The following is a 12063-nucleotide window of genomic DNA, read 5'->3' as shown; positions in this document are numbered from 1 at the left end:
GGTTAAACTAACTCCAGTGTACTTTTAAGTTAAACAGCATATAAAAGATTTAACTAAATAGTATTATCAGCTTTTCTTAGGAGCTTATCAAATTACACCAGCACTCCACAGCCAGAGGTTTATGTGGCAGGTAGAATTCCTGAAAAGAAATATCTGAAAAGGGGGAAAGAGAAATGGTTTTGAATTCAGCCTTTGAAAGGATGGCAAGATAGTTGTCAGGAAATAAGATAGTTAAAGGGGAGACACTAACCAAAGGACCATAAATCTATGTCTTCACTCTGGACTGTGGTTTTATGAACACAGCAATAAACACAAGCCAAGCAAAAAGAATGAACACAGCAATAAACACAAGCCAAGCAAAAAGAATTGTCTAGGTTGGAAAAGACCTTTAAGATCATCAAATCCAACAATTAACTGCACCACTGCCAAGTCCACAGCTATGCCTTGTCACCAAGAGGCCACCTGGCAGTGACAAAGGACAGAGAGAGGGGAGAAAAGGACAAAGACACCAGGATTGCACAGGGAGTCAAGGTACCCAAGAGGAATGTCACGTGAAGCGGACATCCCTCTGATGTTAGATGAAACAGGGAATGGAAAAGCAAATTTCAGGAAAATGATGTACTGGAACCAAAACATGCATTACAAAATAGTATTTAAGAGCATTCAAAGCAACATGAAGATGAAAGAAGTACAAGGAAAACACAATAAAAAGCAAAAGCAATTGGAGAGGGATCAGACCTATGGCTGTGGGGGAGCTCTGGGTGTCTCTAACCCACCTCCCACAGGAGGAAAGTCAGTGTCAAGATCACATCAGCCATGGCTTTGTCAAGCCAAATCATGGACACTGCCTCTGAGGCTGCTGCCCCAGCACTGCACTACAACTTAAACCTCCCAAGTGTTATTTGGCTCTGCAGAGCCAGAACAGACTCTGAGTGATCAACCAGTACCAGAAACCAGTGCAGTTCTATCCACCCTTCTCTAGCATTTAAAGATAAAACCAGGTGTCCTACCCCAGACCTGACAAAGGTCTAAAAGCCACACATTCAAATCAGTTATTGCCAGGGAAATCAAACCCTGTGGGAACAGCTCTGGAGGATCTTTACTTTCCTCCTTGAGAAGAAAGTGTTACTTCCGCTAAGGAGTGGTGTGTGATCCTCACACGAACATGATGAAGACAGCAGATGTGAGATGAGCAGAAAACAGAGAGGATTTACTTTCCTTAAGACAAGGACAAGCAAAATATATGACTGGCTATGTACAATGAAGGACGTCAAAAACAGAAGGCACTTAACATTTATCTTGTCTTGCAATACAAAAATAAGGGAACAACAACTGAAATGAAGGCAACAAACGTAAAACTGGTAACCTCTTTAAAATACAAACCACAACTGACCTGTGGGAATGGCAGTCTGGAGCTAAAGCTTAGCAAGATACTTTAAAAGTTACTACAGCCATCTAGTTATGCTACTGAGAATGCAAATAACGTATCAAAGCAGTAACCCCCTTATTTGTCAGGCAAATCAACAGTTAATCTGCCTGTATTTAAGGAAATGCCTTCACATGGATAGTTTGTTCCATTTGCCCACTTACAGCCACTTCACATAATTTTCTGAAGCATTTGGTCCTCGGTATCCTTAGATTTATGGTACCCAATTAGCCTGAGTATTGATCTCAAAATCCCTTTGCTCCTAAAAATGCTCCCACTGTTCAGGAGCAGCCTCATCTTTATAGTTGGCAGCTCAGATTTCACACCTACAGTGGCACTTTCTTTTCCCCTCCCCTTAATCCATCCCAAAACACACACAGAGACTAATCCCAGCCCCCCTTGGGACAGCAGGTACAGATACCTTCAGTTTATTGTGTTTCATGTAAAGGGAAATGGAAAGATCTATTAAACTTGATATCAGCAAGCATTCTCTCTTGAAGTTTGCTCAAAGTCATTCCACATTTGCTCATATATTTCTTTGTTCTATATTTGATTTAGTTGAGGTTGCTCAGGAATGTTTCTCAGCCATTTATTAATAAGTGTTTTGGGAATAATTAGCTCCAAGGAATCACCCCACTGGCATCCCATCCAGTCCATTCTGTGGACTCCTGACCCAAGTGGAACAGAAAATCAAAACAAGAGTAAGCCTTCTTTGGAAAAGACGCTTTCATATGGGTCACCAGAAAGATTTCCAAGCCCCCCACTTTACCCCCCATCCCAAATCTAAGCCAACAGATGATAATTCCTGTAGGAACACTCAAAATACCCTATCTCGTCTCCATGGAGCAGATGAAGCAGATGCTCCTCCAAGGGAAGAGTGCTCAATGCTTCCACTGAATTTAGCAGGATCTGCTGTGTGAGACCCACGAGCTGCCATCTGCAGCCTGGCATGAAAATGCTGCTCTCTGCTAAGGATGATAGTGATAAAGCTATACAGTTTTTACACAAATAAAAATAAACTAGTGACTTTTGAGCAGTCCCTGGCAAAGAGATTATATAGTGTATATATGGGATTGTCTGTAATCAATCCCGGCTTTCAGCCAAACATGCTTACAAACTTGTATAAAGGAAAAGAATTAAAGTTTTCTAAGCATACAGCTATGAGTTCAATGGTTGCAGGATGAAGGCTGTGTTCATACTCGGGTCTGCCCGAGGAAACACAGAGTAGCAGCACCCAGGAGCATTGTTCTGCTCCTCTCCCATTTATACTGTAAACTCCCTAAGTACCAAACCCAAGTTGCTGGTTTCATTACAGACGTAAACTTTCTTCACCTTTAGTCATTTCTTGGAGTCTAATTGTAGGTGAAATGACACAAATATGATGTCTGGAGCTCCTGGTACATCTCATTCTCATTGGCATATGGTACAGACTGGAAAAGGTTAAAGTATATTCTCCTGGTGAGTGAATGACACTGGGGATATAGAAACTGATAATGATTCCATCTTAAAACTCACCAGTTTAACCTGAGCACAGGTCAATACAAACAAAAGTTGTCAATGGTTTCAGATGGATCTCCTTGGTTCCATGTCTACTGCTATGGTATATATACTGTACAAATTGCTCTGCCACCAGGACTGGCAAATAAAAGAGGGGACAAAGGGAAAACACCAACTAAAGTAACCTTGAAGGATTGTTTCCTTCGTGGTGGCATGGAGAGGCTGACGCTGCTATCAGCAAGCTGCAGGCACAGGGCTACCAGCCATGGCAGTCTGGCACTTCTGAGAGGTGTTTAAAAAACAGAAAGTATTTTACTGGTCCTTATTAAAGGAGGGCCTAGTCTGAGTTTCCAATTTTCAGAATGAATAAAACATCTACTGGCATAAAGTAATGATCCTCATCTGTGATCACTTGCTCTCTGATGTGCTGACTAGGACTAACATTCATGTGTTCATTCTCTTGTAAAGAAATAGGTCTTGAATGAACCATCTGCTAAAGATTCTCCAGACTCTAAGAAACATTACAAGAAAGTGCTTTTCCAGACAAATGTGCTAAAACACTTTGATATGCTTTTTGTCAATTAGCTGCCTTTTTATCCTTATCATAATATGAAGACTTCATGGAAGATTATCTTCATTTCTGAATACTGAAGAGAGGTTGTCTTTATATTCTGGTGTCAGGGTATTCATACTTACTGAATCACCAGATGATGTTACATTGAAACCCCACATCTCTGCTAGTTTAAAGAATGGGCAATCTCATGGTGTGTGACTTTAAAAAGTATTTAGACCTCACTCTCTTGAAAGAGGGTTTGAGAAGTGACCCATTGTCTCCTGTACAGTTATCCACGTAGTACTTCAGTTCTCTTCTTCATCCATTATCTGATTTAAGGATGGATCATCTCTGGTGAAGCAAATATGGGTCTTTTGATCACAGAATTCAGGACGGATGCAACGGCATGTCTGCAGATACATGCAAGTCTGGACCTGCTCAGGAGAAACCACTGTCTCCATATGGTTAACAACAGGCTGGTGGAGGGTGTATTGCCAAGACAGTGCCTTCTCCCTCTGACAGGGAATTCCTAGTTCTTGTCTTGCAGCTACCTAATGTTTGGTTTTACTTCCTTTTCATCTGCTTCATCCTCACTGTCATCAACTTGCTGAATGACCAAGTCGGTTGACCCATCCTCCACGATCTCCACATCCGATCTGTTATCTTCCCCATAGTGCCACCTGGAATCCTTGTCTCCATCTGGTGGAAATTCCAGGGGTGCTTCCGCCTCCAAGTCAATGCGGATACTGTCTATGCCAGCTTCAGCCAAGCACTCGTTACAGAGTCTGTAACGCCTTGTCCCCTCTTGGACCACTTGTCCTGTCAGCTCTGTCACGTGGCGCTTACACTTCCTGCAGATGGGCTTGCAAGCCTGATGAATCTGGAAAAATGGAAAGGAATGGATTTGATAATGTATCCATAAAGAAGTGGGGCTTAAGATGACAAAAAGTAGGGTTGGAGTAGTGTGAAATGGCAGCGTTAACTCATTTTGAGAGGCAGTAACTGCCCGCTTCAGCTCTGCACCTTTGTGAGCATCAGTTAACAAACAAATTCATCCACTTTCACACAAAATATGCCTCAAACTGACTTCAGCAAACCCTAATTCCCTACTGTGTCTTCTTTACAGGAGTCACTGTATCACCCAGATCCACCCATACTGCGGTTAATTACATGTTAAGCAAATGATGCAGTTCCTGGGGTACGTACTGTTCGGAAGTGGCTGCTGAGGTGGTCCAGTCGGCTGAACCTCTTCCCACATGCCTCGCAGGGGTACGGCCGCTCCCCTGTGTGGCACCGCAGGTGCCGTTTGAGGTCAGCTTTTCTCTTCACCACGTGAGTGCAGAACGGGCACTTGAACCTCATCCTGGGCAGATCGTCTGTTAGGAAACAAGGTGATTTGAAAACAGAAATGGATTTATATCTGAAGGGGGCTACAAGGATGCTGGAGAGGGACTCCTCATCAGGGACTGTAGCAACAGGACAAGGGGGAATGGGTCTAAACTTAAATAAGAGAAGTTCAGGTTGGATATAAAGAAGTTTTTCCCTGTGAGGGTGGTGAGGCCCTGGCACAGGGTGCCCAGAGAAGTGGTTAATGCTTCATCCCTGGCAGTGTTCAAGGCCAGGTTGGACAGAGCCTTGGGCAACATGGTCTAGTGTGAGGCCCACAGAGGGGGCTGGAACTGGATGAGCTTTAAGGTTCTTTCTAACCCAAACCAGCCTGATTCTATGATAACACACCTAGTCATGTAACACTCAGGAAAAGACATTCTATAGAGCAGAATAGCAAATAACTTGTATTAGGAAAACATTCTCATAGGTCTTTTCAAGCACAGAGATCTTGTGTTTTCCTGTATGTCACACAGGAGTGAAAGGAGGGGGCTGTTGGCTTTATTACAAAAAGCTGGAAAATATCCCAAAAGATCCCAAATTAAATTCATAAGATGAAGCTGTAGAGCCACTACTTTGAAAGTTTTACTAACCATATACTTCAAAGTGTCAAAATTAAGACTTAAGCTTTCCAAACTTAGGTCTCTGGACAACCAGCTGACTTTGGGGATACTGTACACTCAGTAAAGCACATTTACTTGCAGACAGAACCTATGCAGAGAGGTGACCGTGCCCATGCAGCATTAGTGGTCACTCACCTTCAGCCCAGCTGCCCATGACTCCCAGGATGGAGGGCATGCTCGTGTACTGCTCCTCTGCCTTCGAAGCCTTCAGTTTACTGGAGGAACGGGGTGATTCATGCTCCGGCTGCGGCACAGCCAGGCTCCTCGGCATCACATCAGAGCCCTGCCCGTACTGGTAGCCCACATGAGGGGATTCAGCCTCTGCTTCAATCTGAACTTGCTCCTCGGCCGGAGCACCGTGTCCGCTGGGCTCAGCTGCCCTCTCCTCCAGCTTACTGGACTTATAGTGCAGGATGTCAGAGGGTGGCTGTGGCCCCGGGTGCCGGGGTTTCTTCCCGGAGTCCTGCCGTTGCTCGTGTTTGGACAGCTGCTGTGAGGTGTTCCTTGGAGTAGTTGGGTAGTAGCTGAAACCGCTCCATGCATTCCCACCCATCATACACGTCCCTTGCTCTGGACTCAAGTGTGAGTGTGGGGGGCTGCCCTCTGCCCTCCAGCCTGAGCTGTACAAGCACGACCGGTCCACACCATTCGAATTGCCATCTTTATCTGACAGACTGAAGTAACGATCCTTCTCCTTCTCACTGATGTCCAGGGAGGACTTGATGAAGGTTTTACACACGCTGATAACGTCGGTCATCTGCAGGTAGCTGGCAGCAGACATGACCTCGATCACGTTCTGACCCGTCAGAGACAGCTTCCCTGAATACACAAAGTCCAGGATAACTGTGAATGTGTCGGGAGAAAACGCCTGGAATGTGGCTGTCGTCGACTGGCTCGTCTCCTTCGAGCTTTGAGAGAGCAGCATCTTGAAATAGCCGCTGCTGGCAAAGAGCACATTGCGATGTGCTTTGAAGACCTTCCCCTCCACCAGGATATTGCAGTCGCAGAACAAGTCCTGCCTGCGCTGCTCATTCAGTTGCTGCAAGAGGTGAAACTGGTGAGAAGAAATCTCCATTCCAGAGCAGCTGAAACGAAGCGTTGCTCTGAAAAATAAAGAAAACCATTCAGTCTCCCGACTTCAGCGTTGTGCCACTCAGCCAACGATGTCGGGTCCGATTTTGCAGTTACCCTTATGAATAATCTGATTTATTTGAATCACAGCATGCACAGACGGCCGTTCCCTGGAGAGAACCGCGATGGAGCAGCCGAGTAGGCACACGCCGTGCGGCGCGGACGCCTGTGCTGCAGCCGGCGACGTCTCCTTCCGAGGCTGCAGGGCCGGGGGGTGCAGCCCGCGGGGCTCCGAGGCCGCCACACGCTATTCGGGAACACGAGGAGCGCTGCAGCTCCCCCGGACCGGGACCGCATCCGCGCCGCGAGCCGCCGGTGCCGCATCGCCACCGAAACCGACCGGAACCGGGACCCGGCGCGGCGCCCCGGCGGGCGCAGCCCTCCCAGCCCGGGCTCGCCCGGCATTGGCGGAGGCCGCCGTCACTCACCCGCCCGCCCGCCCGCATTGGCCGCTCAGCCCTCGGCCGCCCGGGTCGCCCGGCGCCGCCGGACCCGCCCGCCGAAGCGCGGAGGCGCCTGGTGGCTGCGCGGGGCCGCTCCTACCGCGGGCACCGCAGCGCCCGTGACCGTCGGTGCCGCGGCCGAGAGTGCGCTGCCCTCCGCCGAGCTTGGCTGGGCTGGGCACGGCTGCGCTGCGCTGCGCTGGGCGTGCAGCCCGGAGCCGCCCGCGGTACCGGCGCCCCGGCTGCCGCTCCGCCGGGGCTCCCCCCCGCTCCGCCGCCGCCCGGTGCCGGGCGCCCGGCGTGTCCCGAGCCGCGGCCGCCCAGGTTGGCCGCAGCCTCCCCGCGCTGCCGGCGCCCCTCCCGCCGCCCGCTCCCGCGCAGCCCTTTGTTGCCGCGCCCGGCTCCCTCCAGCCGCGCCCGGGGCTGCAAATGGCGCCCGCCGAGGACGCGGCGCAGCCCGAGCCACGATCGGCTCCGCGGGGCCGCCGCGCACGGGAACCTGAGCGCACGGAGCCCGCAGCCCGAGAAGCCCGGAGCCGCCCTCGCAGCGGGGCTCGCTCCGGCGTCGATTCCGCCCCCAAATCGCAACGCCCGGCCCGGCCTTACCGGCGTGCTGGAGCCGCCACTCACCGGGCGGGTCCTGCGGGCGGCTGCCGCTGGTCCGAGGGGAGCGGGCGGTGGGTGCGGGATCCCGGCCCCGCGGCGGGGCTGGCGGTGGCTGGAGGCGACGCGCCGGTCCCACAGCCCCGAGAGCCCGAACGGGAGAGAAACAAAAGGTATTTGCTGACGTGGGCGTTGGACAGAGACGCCCGAGGGCCGGGGACACAGTTAAAGGGGCAACGCACCGATTGCAGGCGCAGCCCAGCGGCTGCCTCCGCCCGCCCGCCCGCCGCCGGGGCTGCTCGCCTCGCCCCGCACCCACTCGCCGCCCGGGAGGGAGGCGATGCCCCAGGCGCGCCCTGCTCACACCTTCACGGGCAGCAGGAGCCTTGGGGACCCAAATCCTCTCTTTTTCACTGTGCAGCTTCCTCTAATCGAGGTGCAACGTTGGCTTCTCCATGTGCTCCTGTGATCTTCTGAACAAGCCCAGTACCTGAGCCTCTCACCTTCCCTCAGCCGAAGTTTGGTTTCTTTCTCCTTCCTCTTCTTACCCCCGGGGTCTTCTGGTTTTGGTGCTCTTGACACTCTAGTTATTTCTCACAAATACTTGTTTTCCCATGGGAGCCATTCTGCCTCCCTTATCTTTTGTGTCCTGTTCAGCCTTCTTTTCCATAACTCAAGTTGTTCCATCTTGAAACAATTGTTCCTTTCCCCACTGCAGCAAAAGACATCTAAATACTCTTTCCCCAGCTACAAACATTCTGCCAGTGTATCATACACAATTATTCATATTCAACTTGTATCCAGTTCTCTGAACAATGATTTTCACCAGCCTAATTTCTATTGTTTAATGAACATCCTTTCTTAAACCATCTGAAGCTGTGGGTTTGGAGATTCTGTCTCCCTTTAAATGCGCTTTAAAACCTTCCCTGAGACCTGTTCTTGCGCAAGACCCCAACAGATCCTGCTCTGAACCTGACCAGCTGGATGAATCATCCTTGAACATGAAAGCAGTTGGAATTTACACAGTATTTCACATGGATCTTTGCAGTCCACTGGGCAACGGTGTTAATTATCAACTGAAGCCACTTCCATGGGGTGTACCTACACCTGAGCAGCCTCCTCCAGCCATGGCACCTCACAGGTCCATGCTCATCCTCTGCGCACCCTCACCTGCAGATTTCCTGTCATTTATCTTGCTTTTATATCACAGGCTGAAGAGGGGACCAGCAGAAGTGATTCCAAAGACCATCAGCATCCTTGTCCTTATCATTCCCTGCTGAGGGTAACGCACCACAACCCCAGACCCCAGCTCCTCACAGCTCTTGCTGTTAATGGTGCACATTCATTGCAGAATGTAACAGGAACCTGCAGTGGGTCAGGGAGGGAAAAGAGAAAGGATGAAAGTCTGGTGCAGCTCTGTCTGCAGAGCAAGAGGGTCCAAGCTAGGAAAAAAACACAGAATCCCAGACTGGTTTCAGCTGAAGGGACCTTAAAGCTCATCCAGAGCCACGGGCAGGGACACCTTCCACTGGAGCAGCTTGCTCCAAGCCCCATCCAACCTGGCCTTGAGCACTGCCAGGAATGAGGCAGTGACAGCTTCTCTGGGCACTTTATTAAAATGACCTAGAGCTGACACAATAATTATTAACCCGCATTCTGCATTGTCTGGCCTGGGATTTGGTAACCAAATGTCATTTTCTGCATGAAGATCCCCAGCTGCATCCTTGTGTCATCTGGCACAAATACAAATGCTTGTTTGGCCTCCAGGTCACCAGGAGATCACTTTTCAAGATGGAAAGGAAGTGGTAATACCCTGCCCCAAAGCACTGAGCACACGGAGGAATCTTCCCTCTGCAAGCACACCCAGCAGCCCACCTTCAACAGAGCACAGAGCCTGGGGAAATGTGAAGTTTGATGTGGCATTAGCAGAGGCAGCCCAAGCATCACCTGTGAGCAGCTTCACCAGAAACCCAAATCCTAACGCTGTACCAAGAGAACTCAATTAGACATGGAAAAATACTCATTTTCCATGGAAAAAAAAAATGGGGGAAAAAACGTAGATTTACTGTGAGATTAATATTTATTTAATGTTTTCTGTTCTTTAACTAGAAAAGAACCAGACTACATACAACAATATAAACATATATAGTGTACACACAACTTAACACAAAGATGAACTCAGTAATGCCCCACTGTAGAAAAAACACCATTACAAAAAGCACTTAAAGATGTGATCCCCACCCCTTACAAAGGGTAAACGTGTGGTGGTGATGCACAGGAATTCTCAGCTTTGGTTCAATTTGGTTTTCTCTCTTCCACCCACACATCCTGCAGTGGGGCAGGTACACGTGTGAGAAAACATCAGCACCTCTGTTACTGATCCATGGAAAACATCCAGTTATTAAACCTCAAAAGGCTGCTGGGGTCACACAGCCACCCAGAGCGTGTCCCAGGCTGACTGTGAGTGCTGCAAAGCTGACATCACAGAGACCCTCAGCTCAGAGCATCTTCTTCCCACATAGAACTATTGATCCCAAATCCCTGTGGAAGCAGAGTGCTGGCTATCAGCCCCTTCTTCTGGTACTCTGCTTTCTCATCAAAACAATCTGCTTAACGTTGGGTACTGCATTATCTTGGCTGGTTTTGGTTTTAGAAGTACCCTTATTTTGCTTGTACTGGAGCACTTTTTGCTCATCATCATCATCTGCTACATTTTAAAGTTCAGTAAACAGCAAAAGGAGAGTGAAAACAGGAACAAAATGTCAAAGATGGACATTCAGAGAAAGCCTGAAAGCAAACTTGAGTTGGACGCATCAGACTCAGATGGGACGGATGAGAACACAGAGCTGGCTTCCAGTATATTGCCCGGGGGTGTCTGGGGACAGCGTTTACAGTTCCTGTGTATGGCACGTTATTGTGAGAGGCTTTCTTGGGGGTGACTGGTTGGTTTGGTTTAATTCTTTCCTTTTCATTTACCAGTATCCAAACACCTGCCTATAACAACTAACAAACCCCAAAGAAGTTGCTGTGCGAACACCTGAAGGGGTGTTTCACAGGCAACTTCAGCTGGATCCAAAAACCTTTAATACTACCAAATGAAGAATTCCCAGGCACTTCTGAACCAAAAAGTCTAAACCTACAGATCCCAAGAAGAGAAAAGTGAACAGATTTCACTGCTTGAATGAAAACCGTGGAAAGGAAGAAGGGGTTATTCTGGTTTTCTTTGATTCAGGACATTCCAAATCAAGAGGTATATCCAGGTTTTACATATCACAGTTTGTGAAATAGCCAATATAATTTCAAATGATCTAGACAGAATACCTGGCAGGCTGCTCCCCCTCCTGCACCCATTTTATTGTAGGTCTTTGAGAGGGTTTTCTTCCAGCCAGGACCAGTGGCTGCTGCCCCCTTGGGTGGCTTTTGCTCACCCAACATGAAAAAGTAAAAGCTGAAAGAGTTTGAAAAGTGCAGGTGATTATAAAACTACAACAGCTGCTGAGGGCACCAGGGCTCTTACTATAAAAGGTATTTAACCCACCCCCTTCCCCAAAGCTGGTTTGCAAGTTGACAGCTTCCTTTTCATCCTTTCCTACCAAGGCTCTACATCTTGCTTGCAAATGGTCACCAGAAACAGATATATTGATTTCTCACCCCCAGAACTCAAACTGGAGCTTTATTCCAGACACTCCCAGGTTTGCTCAGGCAACTTTTGAATGGTAAAATAATAAATCAAAGCAACCCTCATGGAGAGTTTTATTTTCTAGACAATCAAAAAGCTCCAAGATCCACAGAATAGTTAAGTCACTTCTACAAACAAGGGTTGGTTTCTAAGAATTCCTCAGTTCATCTAGACCAAAGGACCTCAGTTATGAAACTGCCTTACAAAACAGCAGGAAATTCAAACGACCACATTTGGAAGATTTACAAGGTCTTGCACCAAGATGTTTAATGCACCACAAATACCAGTGCAGCATGTATCCCTTTCATGAAATACAGTGCAATTATGTGCAAAAGTCCATTCAAACACATAATCCCAAACAAAGTCAGTGAGGCCGAGCCAAGACTTCAAGCTACCAAGTCTGCAGGGCCTTTAAAAACCTTTGAGAAAAAGATTATATTAGAAATAACTTCCCTAAACCCATTATTTTTGATTCTTCATCAAGCACCATGTGAATATTGTAAACCAGCCACATCCTCTTCTCAAAGCTTGTGGAGGTTGCATCTACAGTGAAAGATTTGAGGAAAAACAGTCAAAAACCTAAGTGGAAAGCACAGCAAACAACTTTACATGAACACCCGGTCACAAGAACGGGGCTAAACTACATCCTAAGTACAAAGGCTGAAGGACTCCACTGAAAACGAAGCAGCACAACATGACAGTTCAACAGGAAACACCATTGT

At 48.3% G+C, this 12063-nt stretch overlaps 1 protein-coding gene across 3 annotated transcripts; it reads right to left on the bottom strand.

Annotated features, from left to right (window-relative positions):
* Nucleotides 1-1189: 1189 nt before the first annotated feature.
* On the bottom strand, nucleotides 1190-7859 carry ZBTB8A (zinc finger and BTB domain containing 8A). Of its 3 annotated transcripts, none has more exons than XM_065697849.1 (4): nucleotides 7690-7859; nucleotides 5621-6588; nucleotides 4683-4852; nucleotides 1190-4356 (listed from the first exon to the last, which is right to left on the bottom strand). In XM_065697849.1, the coding sequence occupies exons 2-4, from the start codon at nucleotides 6558-6560 to the stop codon at nucleotides 4024-4026; spliced, it is 1443 nt and encodes a 480-aa protein (XP_065553921.1). In that variant the 5' UTR covers nucleotides 6561-6588; nucleotides 7690-7859; the 3' UTR covers nucleotides 1190-4023. The 3 variants fall into 3 exon arrangements, with proteins under 3 accessions (XP_065553921.1, XP_065553919.1, XP_065553920.1); XM_065697847.1 differs by having other exon boundaries at nucleotides 7666-7847; XM_065697848.1 differs by lacking the exon at nucleotides 7690-7859 and adding an exon at nucleotides 6674-6974.
* Between the last annotated feature and the right edge of the window lie 4204 nt (nucleotides 7860-12063).

Source organism: Lathamus discolor, chromosome 18, assembly GCF_037157495.1.
Source record: "Lathamus discolor isolate bLatDis1 chromosome 18, bLatDis1.hap1, whole genome shotgun sequence".
NCBI classification, from domain to species: domain Eukaryota; kingdom Metazoa; phylum Chordata; class Aves; order Psittaciformes; family Psittacidae; genus Lathamus; species Lathamus discolor.
This window is presented reverse-complemented; position numbering and strand designations above follow the sequence as displayed.

What these genes read in the sequence shown, in the direction of transcription:
- ZBTB8A (XM_065697849.1), bottom strand. Translation starts at nt 6,560, where the DNA reads ATGGAGATTTCTTCTCACCAGTTTCACCTCTTGCAGCAACTGAATGAG. An exon ending in CATGGGCAGCTGGGCTGAAG is followed by an intron (nt 4,853 to 5,620) that starts GTGAGTGACCAC and finishes GTTTCCTAACAG; the next exon opens with ACGATCTGCCCAGGATGAGG. An exon ending in TCAGCAGCCACTTCCGAACA is followed by an intron (nt 4,357 to 4,682) that starts GTACGTACCCCA and finishes CCATTTTTCCAG; the next exon opens with ATTCATCAGGCTTGCAAGCC.